We start from the raw sequence: 13,223 nt of genomic DNA, 5'->3' as shown, positions 1-13,223 counted from the left end.
GTCTATATCATTTGACTTATAAGTCCTGATTTACTAAATAGACGACATCCTGGGATTTCCATTGATATGTCCTGTCCTCTTTTAACTCCAAAGAGGAAGGAAATAACAAAAAACGTTCAATGGGAAGATTCATTTTTTCCTCAATTTTCAGAAGAAAAAAAAATTATATATATATATATCAACAAAAGTCATGTCAAGGCATTTTATATATTCTGCTAAGGGGCCAAAAGTGTGCCAAGAAAATATTTCTCACACCATTACACCACCACCATTCTGAATCCCTGATTTTAATTTCAATTACATTGTATTTATACAGCGCGACGGACCCCTTTCAGCAAGCACTTGGCGACAGTGGGAAGGAAAAATTCCCTTTTAACAGGAAGAAACCTCAGAAAAAATCCCGCTCAGGGAGGGGCAGTCATCTGCTACAACCAAGTTGGGTGCAATGGCAGAGAGATGGGTCAAAATCAAACTGTGGAAGAGAGCCAGAGATTACAAATAACTCTGGCTGATATACAGCAGGATGAATCCATGCTTTTATGCTGTATATGCCAAATGCTGACCATAGCATCCAGACAATCTCTGTTGTTCAGCTTCGGTGAGTCTGTGCAAATTGTAGCATCGGGTTTTCTGATCATAGCTGACAGGAATGGAACCAGTATGGCTTTTGTTGTAGCTCACCTGCTTTAAGGATGAGATGTCCCTATGCATAAAGCTACTTTTGGCTGCTGCCTTAATTACAAGGGGTCACCACAGTTAGTAGCTCTCCATGTTTGATTTGTCAGATTTTTATGCTGGATGCCTTTCTCCTCCTTCCCCAACCCCTTCAGGATCTCCTCTCAGGAGTTTTCACTTGTTAGGTAAATGTATAATGAGATGTTCTTCTGCAAACCAAGTGATTATTTGAGTTACTGTTGCCGTCTTATCAGCTTGAAGCAGTCTGGTCATTGATGCTCCCCAGATATTTTCTATATATATATTTTTTGACTATTCTGTGTAAACCTCAGACATTGGTTGTGAGGGAAAATACTTAGACCAGTCCATCTGGCACCAACAACCACTTTCAAAGTCACATAAACAACGTTTCTTCCCTGTCCTGATGCTTCATCAGGTTGCTTAACTTCACCGACCTGCTGCCATGTGATTGGCTGATTAGATATTTGCATCAACGTGTAGATGAACAGCTGTCCCCAATATATCCTAGTATATTAAACTTGTCATTTGAATTATATTGAATTGACAGTATACCTTTAAGAACGAATTCACCCACTCTCCCCCTCCCTCCTTTGTTATGACGTTTCCTCACTCCCGGCATGCTCACTGGAAGTCCAATTATTGCTAATGGCGGGTATTGTACGAAACATGCGTATTTTAAGCTATCGTCTGCTGACTGTGAAAGAGTAAATTTCATATAAATAGTTGCTTTGTGTCTCGAAGAACCTTGGAATATAAAAAAGGCTGAGGAGTCGAATAGAGCACCGAGGAGGACTTAGTAGTTCTTATCGTCATGCGGCAGCTCTCCGTTAACAACTGATACGAACTGAAACTGTGAGGAAGGCAGCGTGTGTTTGATTGAGAAATAGCTTCAGTGTTGGCAATGCTAGCTCACCTAACCGCCTGTCTCAGAGCCATAAGTCCAAAACTACTGCGGAAATAGCCAACTTAATGAGACGGAGGAAGTTTAGCTAGGACGGAAACTTAGCGTTCATTCATTCGACCGTTGGTAAATCACTTGTGAATCGGAAATGAAAGCGCTGACATTATTACTGTTGGTGTTGCTATTATTATTAACCGCTTATCAGGTTAAGTGTTCCTCCAAGCTCAATATTCCCAAAGTGTTGCTTCCGCTTGCCAGAAGTACAAGAATTAACTTCACACTGGAAACAACTGAAGGCTGCTACAGATGGTGAGTAGAAAAACTGGAAACTCGTAGCCGAAGGGGGTGTCGAGGTGTGTGGTGCATATGAGGCCACATGGCAATCTCTACTGTATGCACTGTGTGTACATTTGAGGCCATAATGAGGACCACAAAGAGGCTAAACTTTTTAGGTTTAACATGGCTTTCCAGTGTCATTTGTTAGTTTTTGAGTTAATCTTTTAATCCAAATTAAAGCTAATATAAGTTAACTGCTATATATAATCTTAGTTTCTCTTGATGTCAAAAGGTGACAGTGTTGTTGACTAAGGAGTTCATAGTGGGTGGTCCTGGTGGTTTACTAAGCTACATTGCAATTGTTTCTGATATATTACCCAAGTACATGAACAAAAAAAATAAATAAAATGTTAAAGCTTTGTAAAAGTATAATTTACAGTAGAGCAAAGCAGAATTTTATAACAACAGTACGTTATAAAATAACCAGGGAGTGTATACGACTTATCGCTGTCCTTGTTCTTCAGGTCCTCCACCAGACCAGAGGTCGCAAGCATCCAGGCTGTGGATGAGGACCACATCAGGGGTTGCTCCCGGAAAGCTGTTCTCCAGGCTCTTTCAACACAGCCGTCCCGACTGACCAGTATTATCCTAGCTGAAGATGTTGGTAAGAACAGCAGTAGCCTTAAATCAACTGCCATTGGAAATTGATGCAGATAGTCAGATTGTCAACCAGGCCGTCAGATTAAAGAATGTATTGTGTTATGGTTTAATAACTCTCCACACTGTTGCATAAAGATGTAGAGAAATGTTCATGATCATGCAGCTTCCATCAGGGGAAAAAAATTGCATGCTGTATAATTACAGTGTGCAATCCAGCTTAAAAAAGATGCTATTAAGTAGAAATGACAGCTTAAGGTGGAAATGAAGTACAACACTTGAGAGATATAGTCATGACAGGTGCAATGGCTGCAATTTTGCTTGTAATATTTAAATATTTTTGAAAACACCAGAAGTCTGAGGTGTATGTAGTCACTTTATTAGACCAGTGCAAGAACAAGCATGTGTCTCAAAAGACTGTTTTGGAAAATGGAGAACTAAGTGAGAGAAATGGGAACGTAATTAACCTCAGCGGCTCTGTTTTTAATTTGCAGTATGATGAAGACGTTCGTCTGATTCTCTTACTCTATTCCTGATCCAAGCAGACACATCTCCTTTCTAAGCCTGTCTGCAAAGAAGTATTTGTGCACTCTGCAGACACCACTGTGAATTTCTCTGAAAAAACCTGGTAGATCAGCAGTTTCAGAAATACTCAGACAAGTCCATCTGGCAAAAACAACCATGCCACATTCAAAGTCACTTAAATCACCTTTCTTCCTCATTCTGATGCTCTGTTTGAATTTCAAACTGAGCACTAGATTGGGAAAATCAGCTATGTCAGAATAATAGGACTGAGTAATGACTGCAAAGTTATGTTGCCCCATGTTTAAAAATGGGCTTCACAGTTCCCCGTAGTTTAATTCAAATTAGATAACAGAACTCAAACAGCCTAGAAATTCTTGATATTTACAATGTGGTGGCATGTTGTCTAGGTTTTTTTTGTATTGACAGAGGGTTCTTTATCTCACTTTTTATGGGCTTACAACCGCACATTTTTGCGGTTTAATTTTTACAACTTCATTCTTATCAATGCCCCCCCTGGATCTCTTATTGTCTCTTTAGGGTTAGATCATTACTTTATAATCTATCCAAATAATATCTAATGGTTAGCTTCATACAAATCATTGTTGCACAACACATTTTCTCCATCCTTCCTTCTTTGCAGTTGTGAAATAAGCTGTCATCTGTTGCCTGAGACCCTGTGTCATTGCTGTGACATGGTTACCCTGCCACATACATCTGAAATGTTTCAAACAAAATAAATAAATCTATTTTTTCACAATAACTGAGCAGTTTTAGGTTTCTAAAAGCCTAATTTAATATAGCCTTTTCGCTCACTCTTTCATGCCCACTAACCAAAAAAGCCACAACATTTGACTTGACTGATAACTCTGCATACTACAAGGAATAAAGGAAGCTTTAGAGCTGCTGCTCTCCACTCTCATTTCCATACAGTCGCGATAAAATGTTTTAGTGAGGAAGTAGATTTCAAGCTTTGCATGTCAAATCAAATCTTGAAATGCATTTGATTCAATTTGGAGAAAACATCCCTACGTACTTAATAGTCTTGCCTTCTGTTTGCAGTTACAGGACAGGTGCTGCGTTGCGATGCTATTGTCGACATCATCAGTGAAATCCAGATAGTGTCCACCACCAGAGAGCTACATCTTGAGGATTCACCACTGGCACTCAGGATTCATGCACTGGACTCTGAAGGTGACATTAAAATGGCTTCTTATTGGAGAGTGCTATTCTAATTTTAGCCTATTGGTGTTATTGGTAAGGTAAATAGTTCCTCATATTGTATTATCACTCAGTTCTTAAGCTGTAAGGAGTCCACAGTGTTTATGTTGTGCTCTGAGTGTTCAGAGTAATGAGTGAGCTGGCTCAAGGTAGTGTTTTCTTTCCCCTTCAGGCTGCTGCTGTGAGGTGGCTTTTTGTTCTGTTCGACTGGTTCCATTTAGGCCTGGCACACTTAGTTTAATGAGCTGTAGCTACAGCCTGATTCTTTCTGATGGTGGCTCGAGGGTCTAGTGTTATGGGTGTTATGCAGTTTTTGTTTTTTACATTTATTTATTTTTGAAGTATACACCATCTAAGGAATCTAAAGGGTCTGTATGCATCTTGTAATGAGGTTCATTTTTGGTTTTCTTTCACCTATTTCACCTGCTTATTAAAGACAGACAATTGATTAGTAGTAGTTTGGAGACAATGATAGCGAGGCTAAGGCTAAGACTGCTTGGACCGTGTTCAAGGGAGGGATCAGTTTTAAGTTTTATTTAAATAGATAGAGGATATATTGAAAAAAGGATGTTATACATGGCGATGCCAGGCAAAAGGAAAAGACATGGACCACAAAGATTATTCATGGATGCAGAGGAGGAGGGAATGCAGAGGGTTGGTGTCAAAGGAGAGGGTGCTAGGGACAGGGTGAGATGTAGGCAGATGATCAACTGTGGCAACCCCTAAAGGCAACAGCTAAAAGAAGAAGGAAAAAAATTAGATACAGCCACTAATGACTTTGGCCTTAAACCACAAGTTAGAATTTCATTGCAGATAATTCTCACCAAGTCTCACACAGCCATGTTTTATTTGGTGACTTAAATAAATATTTTGCTTTATTTCAGGAAACACCTTCAGCACCCTTGCAGGTCTAGTGTTTGACTGGACCTTAGTGAAAGATGTGAATGGATTCTCTGACTCTTACAATTCATTACGGTAGGTTTGCGTGTGTTATTACTTTAAGGCTGTCTTGAACTACGTGATTTATTGATGGTAAACTAAAAATAAAAAAAAGTTATCTAGCAAACTGACTGCTAGTGTAATCATAAACAGCTTATTGAACAATCCTGTTGGATTTCCCTGTGCGGTATTTTAATTTTATATTTTTACGTCCCGTAAAAACCCATTTATCTCGAGGTTAAATATAATACAGAAGGATCGCAGCTTACGGTGTAGCCTCATATGTAAACTATAGCAGCTATGGATAGAGGGGTATTGAAGAAGTACGTATGTTCTGCTGTTTAATAGTTGTTTGATAGTAAAGATTAAACACTTCTTATGGTATTAATCTCTTGATTTGGTGTTGGTGGTCCATTCTGCGCTGTGCCAAAAATGTAACTACACTGACTTGAGTAATGTATTTCTGATTTCTTTTCTGTGTTCAAGGGTACTTAAATTCTCAGAGTCCACATACACCCCTCCTGGATACATATCTGAAATGGAACGTGTTGGGAAACAGGGTGATATTATTTTAGTATCAGGCCTGAAAACGGGACATGCAAAGTTGAAGGCAAAAATACAAGAACCTCTTTATAAGGTAAGATGGTGCAAAGGACATTTTATTTGCTGTTGTCACCAGTAGAGAGTAGAAATATTTCCCTTTTATTGTTATAATGATATTGTTTGTTTATTTATTTATGTATTTATTATTGGACGGTAAAAAGAAGTCAGAGTTCTGGTAAAATTTGGCCCATTTTGAGTAATAACTTAGTTTGGAGACGAAGACATCTAAAAATAGCAAAATATTACATAGCAGCAGTACTTTAGGATGTCAAGGCTGCTGTGACAGTTAAATTGTGCTTCTGTCTTGTCAACATTTTTTTTTTTTTTTTTTAATTTTTTTTTTTTTTTGGTTGGTTGGTTGGTTGGTTTTTTTGTTAAGATGGCATTTTGTTTTCATCTGATGCACTTGTATTCTGAATAAATGTCCAATTAAGTCCATATGTAACAAAGGAAAGTTATTTTTGGTAGTATAGAAAATCTGCGAAAATGGCTGTTGGGCACTTGTAGTTTGAATTCATATCAGCATTTATAAAACTGCAGTCCGTTTGATCTGGTTTGAAAAGGCGGGAAGCTGAAGCTGTGTTGTGTTGTGTAACCATGGTATCCATGCCACAGGATGTGGGTGCTGCAGAGGTAAGGCTGCTGATCTTAGAGAACATCCTGCTGAGCCCCGCACACGATATCTACTTGCTGGCCGGAACTTCGATCAGATACAGAGTCTTGAAGATAAGACAGGGAACGATAACAGGTCTGACTCTGTTTAATGAGGAGTGAAGTTCTTCATTCAATGTTTACTTAACTTGATGTACATTTCCTGAAGCTGTATGCAAAGACATTCAGTAGTACTACATGAGTTTGCATGAGTGTTGCTAATATATGAAGTGAAAATGTAGTCGAGTCATTGATGTCACAGATGAGAGGAGCAGCTCTGCATGGTACATAAATGCCAACCTTTCAGCTAATTTCTCTTTGTTTGTCTAGAGCTCTCTATGCCTTGTGATCAGTATGAGCTGCACCTTCAGAACAGTGTTGTTGGTACTAATGGAAACCCAGATGTTGCTGTGGCCAGTCTGGATCCAAGAACCTCCACTGTTACAGCAGTTCAGCTGGGACACATCAATGTGGTGCTGGATCATAAGAGTATCCTTCTGACCTATTGCACCTCTATTGAGCAGTTACTGTTCTGGTCTAGTGCTGTGCAAAAGTCTTGAGCACCTTTCATTTGTTGATATTTTACTAGGAAAATCGTTTATGAACGGAATGATTAAACATGTACAAACATAAATGGAAATGCAGTATATAAAACAAAAATAAAGTTGGTATAATTCTAGTGAGCTTGAAGATCAATATTTAGTATGATCAACTCTATTCTTCAACCCAGCCTGAATCTCTTTGGCAAGTGTTCTTGTAATTTAAGTAGTTAAATCAATAATAGTTCTCCAAAGGACATCCAAAGCTCTTCTTTGGATGTTGGATTACTTTTCTTTTGTATTCTGTAAAGATGATCCCACTCTGCTTCAATAATGTTGAAGTCTAAGCTCTGAGGAGGCCAATCCATGACTAATAGTGTTCCATTGTGTGCTATTTCTGTTTCAGTATGCTTTTACTGCATTGGCAGTGTGTTTGTGATCATTGTCAAGTTGAAAAATAAAGCCACTGCCTATCGCACACTTTCCAGATGGTGGATCAAAATCTGATGGCACTTTTCTGTGTTCATTTGTCCATCAAATTTGACAGGATCTCAAACATCACTGGCTGAAATGTAGGCACCACACCTGTTACAGTGGATTTTGGAGTATGTGTTGTTTTTGGAATTTTTCATATATTAAACTGAACAAATGCCATCAAATTGGTAGCAAAGTGCACACAGATGTATTATAAAATTGGTTTCTTTGCTAAACTGTCTGTGTAGACACAACATTGCTTCATCCATTGAGTTGGGTTCCTTTTTTATCCTTGAATTGATGTTAAGGGACTTCACAAAAATTTCCAAAGAAAAGATCTTCAGGAAGCCTGGAGAACTATTGCTCAAGATCACTTGAAAAACAGTTACAAGAAAGTCTGACTCTTTTGAAGCATAATATAAAGAACTGAGTGGTACCTCAAGACTTTTGCATAGTACTGTTTAATCTAATGTTTACTACAACATGTGTATTCTGTTATTTGTCAATTAACTGAAATGATTCAGTTTTTGTTTTGTTTTTTCTTTATTAAGAGGAGTCTATCATTTAAATTTTCCTTAACAGTATCTTCTCAGGCCTTCGGATGCAAGGAGTGTCTCGCCTACCCAATAGCACCCTATATGTTGTTGAACCAGGCTATTTAGGTCTGTTTCTTTTTCTTCACTGAAAGTCTAATTTAAAAAAAAGTTGTGTGTGTTTTAGATTAAGTTGACCAATATTTTGTCTGCAATTTGTTTAGGTTTTAAAATTCACCCAGGAGATAGTTGGATTCTTGAAACTGGAAGAGTGTATGATATCCACATTGAAGTATTTGACAAATCTAGCAACAAAATTTACCTATCTGATGTAAGTGCTTCCATTAAATCATTTGCAGTGTACTAGTTGCAGATAAAAATCAATATATAGGCAGTGTTTTATAAATCTGTGTGTGGTTTATTTTTTTTATTTTGCAGAATGTCCATATTGACACTACTTTCCCTTTGGAGTATTTTGAAATCCTGGAGTCTTCTTTGAATGGATCATATCACCATGTCAGAGCACTCAAGGAAGGCCTGACACTTATTGATGCAACCTTAAAAGCTGTCGTGGATAAAGTAAGTTTAGATGCAGCTTTGACCCTGGATTTATTATTATTGCTACAACCTACTGACACGTTCTTCCGCTTCAGTCGAGAGGGCTCGATCATTTCCTGTGCTATCTGTTCTCTTTCAGAGTGGAAATGTCCATCCTCTCGCCAACCCAGTCCACAATGAACAGGATGTGGAAATCTATAACCCCATAGTTCTTAGTCCCAGTATTCTCACATTTCCATGGCAGCCCAAAGTTGGAGCTTATCAGTACACAATAAAGGTAATCATTCCTTATTTAAGTGACTTCTGTTATGGGGCAGGCAATTTAAACTTAACATCCTGTATAAATTGCTTTAGCATTTGCATTCCTTCATATTCTGTGAAACACCATAGATCAAGCTTTGTTACCACTAAGTCTAACTGTCAGATCCAAAAATTTGATGTCATTTTTATTTAAAAAAAAAAAGGGAAAAAAAGACCTGTTCTTTGGTGCTTTTCAGGCAACAGGAGGTAGTGGAAATTTCAGCTGGACTTCCTCAAATGCAGCTGTTGCCACAGTGACTGTGAAAGGGGTGATGACCACAGTTAGTGACATAGGCGTCAGTGTAATTTATGCTCATGATCTACGTAACCCACTACACTTTGGCCAAATGAAGGTAAGTAAACACAACACCGATTTTAAATGAGATATTTATATCTCATTGTATGAGATGTCATTGATTCTTCCAACTTTAACCTCATAGGACCTGGCGTCCACATATGTGGACATCACATTTTGGGTTGTCTAGAGCACAATACTAAATGGACTCGTTTTAAATTTGATAGAACAGTGGTAATGTATTGTCCTTGTAAGTGTATATCAGGTAAAAAGAAAATTCTTTGTTTTTACATTCATTAGGTCCCAATCAGCCCAAATAGCAAAGAGAAAATAAAAATGCATGCCATGAAAGAGTTTGGGTCTTAGGAGGTTAAGGGCAAAAGTACATTAATCACTTTTCAGTAACACTCTTCACCGTGTCTTGGATCATGCTTTCTTCCAGGTGTATGTTGTTGAGCCTGTAGCAATGGACTTTGCTCCTTGCCCAGTAGAAGCCAGGTTGGGCCTCATACTGGATCTGCCTCTCAGGATTTTTGGTCTGCTTGAAGAGGGGGAAAAAGAGCGGGTCATGTTAAGTGACTGTTCCCATTTTGACCTGGTGGTTGAACAGGAGAACTATGGCATCTTTGAAATACTAGACGGTGAGTCCTGTTTGTCTGTCCGCCTCGACTGGACTGTGAAGATGCAGTAAATTAAAAAAAAAAGAAGATGCAAAAATGTAAGCAGTATGAGCTGGTTTAATAGTAATGCATAGTGTGGTTTTATTTCACTGTCCTTTTTAGATAGACGATTGGTAATGGCTACCAAACAAATGAGGCTCATTCTGTCGAGTGAGGGATTGATTATTATGTTTAGTGTCAATCCAATGTGGGCCCCACATTGCCTGCTTTTTTTGGGGGGGTGGACTACTGGTGGGTCTACTGGTGGCGCCCATTGTTGATTTCAAGTAGAAACAAACACTAGAATGAGAAGAAAACATTTTAGATTTCATCACAGTATTTATTATATTCTACATCTTTCCAAAAATCTTTAGTTTTCCGTTATGGAATTGTTTTACTTACAATTAAACGAATGTATAATTAAACCTTGTAGAGTGTGAGTTTTGTTTTTTTGTTTTTTTAATACATTGTCATATCAGATTATCATGTACTATGACTTTCTCCAACCCCATTTTTCCTGATTCACAGGGAGGCTAACTGCAGGCCAGGACCACTGCAGTGGAGTGAGAGCCAAAGCTTTGGCTCCTGGGTATACCGTGCTTAGTGTCAGCTACACTCACGGCAATGTTCATCTCAGTGCCAAGATCACCATTGCTGCCTATCTTCCTCTCAGAGTGAGTCTAAAGGTCATGTCCTTTTCAGGACTTGGCTCATCACGATGGATGAGGCATTTGTACATAATATCTTTTTCTTAAGGCTTCCAGGATTCATGTCCAATTACTGATTTCATTTTTGGGACATTTTTAGTTATGTTCTTTTTTTTTTGTGTGAGTGCGTGTATGTCTGAGATACACTGAAATACACAAATACTTATATATCTCAGTGTTTTCTACTGAATTGGATTCTGTTTGTGGCATTTTGGGTTGTGCAAGCAAACAAAGACACACCCATCTTCCTTTAATAAATGATACCATACATAAAGTGTGGCTGAGCTGCTATTTCAGTTGCTAAGTACCTTGTAGTAAATAAATAAATAATATATTAAGCTGGACTTTGAGGTGAAAGAAGAAAAGAAAATTGCAGTAAACTGCCAATAAGCATGGATCTTATAAGAAAACAGATTCACTGAAGCACATTCATGCAGATTAGTGAATGCAGACTAACCCTACAGAAATGCAACGATTGGCGAGTATTATATTTTACTTCTCATTGGTTTTCGTTGGGAATTTTAGTATTTCGTTATACACAGGGGACACAGGTGTTTGTGGTTTTTTGTTTGTTTTTTGTTGTTTGTTTTTTAAATACACAAACACTGTAAGACAAAGGAATAAAACTGACAGCTATTGCAGTACAGTGACTGGATGCAACAGTTTGACATGTCACATCTTCTCTGCTAAAATATTTAGTCATTTTTGTGAACAACATACATACTGTCGTTTTTTGTGCACATTACAATCGAGCTGTCAGTAGCATACGGCGTTGTTTAATGCCTCACATGGCACTGATTTGTGTTTTTCAAAATACTGCAGACGTGTTTGTGGAGTTTCTTCGCTTGTTTTGCCCTAGCAGCTAAAGTTTGACCCAGTTTTATTTCTCTGCTGTGTAATGCCTTGTATTAACATTTCCATAGCCAAGTTCTTCTTAACAGTTGAATGTTATTCTGGCAGGCGATTGACCCTGTATCTGTTGCTGTGGTGACACTGGGATCATCAAAAGACATGCTGTTTGAGGGTGGGCCGCGGCCTTGGGTCTTAGAGCCCTCAAAGTTTTTCTGCAACTTGAGTGCTGAAGATGAGGCCAGCCTGAGTCTTACCCTGATTAGTCCCTTGTCTCACAACTATAATCAGCGTTTGGTCAGGGCAACCTGCAGAGCCCTGGGAGAGCAGGTAGGACCTTAAGTGTAATTGTATATCTTGTATTTACCATTCCCAACGCTAACTAAAATATTGTGTGTTTCTAAAATGAATATCGTGGTTTGAAGTCATAGCTAAAATCATAAATCGTATTCGTTTTATTGCCATTGCGATTAGCATAACTCAAGGGTGTCCTTAATAAATTACTTTGATTTTTTTTACAACCATTGTAAAAGTACAGCTGTTTATCTTTCAACTGAATTTAAATGTTATTTCCAGGTTCTGGAGGTGATGGTGGGGAACAAAGCCAGTGTGACCAATCCTTATCCCGCTGTAGAGCCAGCAGTCGTCAAGTTCGTTTGTGCTCCTCCATCCCGCCTTACTCTGGTGCCCGTGTATACGAGCCCACAGCTAGACCTGACCTGTCCGCTGCTGCAGCAGAATAAACAAGTGGTATGCATGTGGTCACTGTTTAATAGACTCCTTTGCTGTGTTTAGATGTGTAGATTGATTTTTATACTGCTACTTCTTTCATTTAATTTTTTATCCATTGATTTTCAACACCAGCTGAAGAAATGTCAAGTTTATGATTTATTTATTTCTTTTAATATGATCTTCTGAAATTTGATTTGTATGAAGGGGCACTGGAAAATAGCTAATTATATTTGTTAACAAAAAGAAGTCCAAGATCTTGGTGTTTTGTTTTTGTGTAATGGAATTAAACTGTTTGAAAAGAACATTCATCATATAAACAATGATCTTCTAGGTGCCTGTTTCAAATTACCGCAACCCTGTTTTGGATTTGGCTGCTTTTGATCATCAAGGGAGGAAGTTTGACAACTTTAGCTCTCTGAGCATGCTGTGGGAATCCACAAAGGTATCGCTGGCCAGTATTGAACCTACTATGCCAATGAAGCTTCAGTTGCTCAGGGAGGGCAACAAACAGATGAAACTTCACGGTAAAAGATCATATCATTTTATATCATTTGAACTTTAAATTTATGAAAGAAAAACAGGAGAAAAATTTAATCTCAGGGCATTTGAATGGAATGGTCAGTTATCAGTTTAAGTATCTCCAGGAATAGATTGTTTTTGTTTTTATCTACGATATTATTCATAAGTTACAAAATGAAAAATGCATTGATTTCATGTATTTACTTTTTACTTCTTTTTATGATCTGTGATAGGACGGCAGGAAGTTCTTGTCCACCAGCAAACAGGCATTGCTGCCATCACAGCAACAGCTCTCGGTTACCAGGTTTCACACCTGGCTGCAGCCAAAGTCCCCAGTCCAGTAAGTCAAAATAGTTGCTCCGCTAGCAAGTCATGCAAAACAGCTTCTCGCTTCCTCTTAAAAAGTAGAAGTGGTTAACTAAAGTATTATTCAAGATATATGGATTGTTTTTGTAATAAGGTCTCTTTTGCAAAAGAGATTCATCTCAGTGAGTTTACGTTTTGTTTTGTAAACGCTTTTCTAGTGAACAGGACTTCATCAGCTGAGTTGTTTTGTTTTTTTTAAACAGCCATGTTGTCCTGTTAAATACAT

The 13,223-nt window shown here is 38.2% G+C and overlaps 1 protein-coding gene across 6 annotated transcripts in view; it reads left to right on the top strand.

Moving 5' to 3' along the window:
* Positions 1-1,299: 1,299 nt before the first annotated feature.
* Positions 1,300-13,223, top strand: part of nup210 (nucleoporin 210) — a 30,997-nt gene continuing 19,073 nt past the window's right edge. For all 6 annotated transcript variants that reach the window (XM_085443256.1, XM_085443255.1, XM_085443258.1 and 3 more), the window contains exons 1-18: positions 1,300-1,906; positions 2,398-2,537; positions 4,115-4,246; positions 5,158-5,248; positions 5,699-5,849; positions 6,431-6,563; positions 6,797-6,955; positions 8,073-8,141; positions 8,237-8,343; positions 8,451-8,591; positions 8,710-8,847; positions 9,068-9,223; positions 9,608-9,806; positions 10,353-10,498; positions 11,492-11,710; positions 11,957-12,130; positions 12,444-12,636; positions 12,865-12,971. In XM_085443256.1, coding sequence (XP_085299382.1) covers positions 1,746-1,906; positions 2,398-2,537; positions 4,115-4,246; positions 5,158-5,248; positions 5,699-5,849; positions 6,431-6,563; positions 6,797-6,955; positions 8,073-8,141; positions 8,237-8,343; positions 8,451-8,591; positions 8,710-8,847; positions 9,068-9,223; positions 9,608-9,806; positions 10,353-10,498; positions 11,492-11,710; positions 11,957-12,130; positions 12,444-12,636; positions 12,865-12,971 — 2,616 coding nt within the window. In that variant the 5' untranslated portion in view covers positions 1,300-1,745. The remainder of the gene's footprint in view (positions 1,907-2,397; positions 2,538-4,114; positions 4,247-5,157; positions 5,249-5,698; positions 5,850-6,430; positions 6,564-6,796; positions 6,956-8,072; positions 8,142-8,236; positions 8,344-8,450; positions 8,592-8,709; positions 8,848-9,067; positions 9,224-9,607; positions 9,807-10,352; positions 10,499-11,491; positions 11,711-11,956; positions 12,131-12,443; positions 12,637-12,864; positions 12,972-13,223) is intronic.

The sequence above is a fragment of the Copadichromis virginalis genome, linkage group LG20, assembly GCF_057382275.1.
Source record: "Copadichromis virginalis isolate Kocher_CV1m ecotype Utaka linkage group LG20, C_Virginalis_male_GT1.1, whole genome shotgun sequence".
NCBI classification, from domain to species: domain Eukaryota; kingdom Metazoa; phylum Chordata; class Actinopteri; order Cichliformes; family Cichlidae; genus Copadichromis; species Copadichromis virginalis.
The sequence above is the reverse complement of the archived record's forward strand: the minus strand, read 5'-3'. Positions and strand labels throughout refer to the sequence as shown.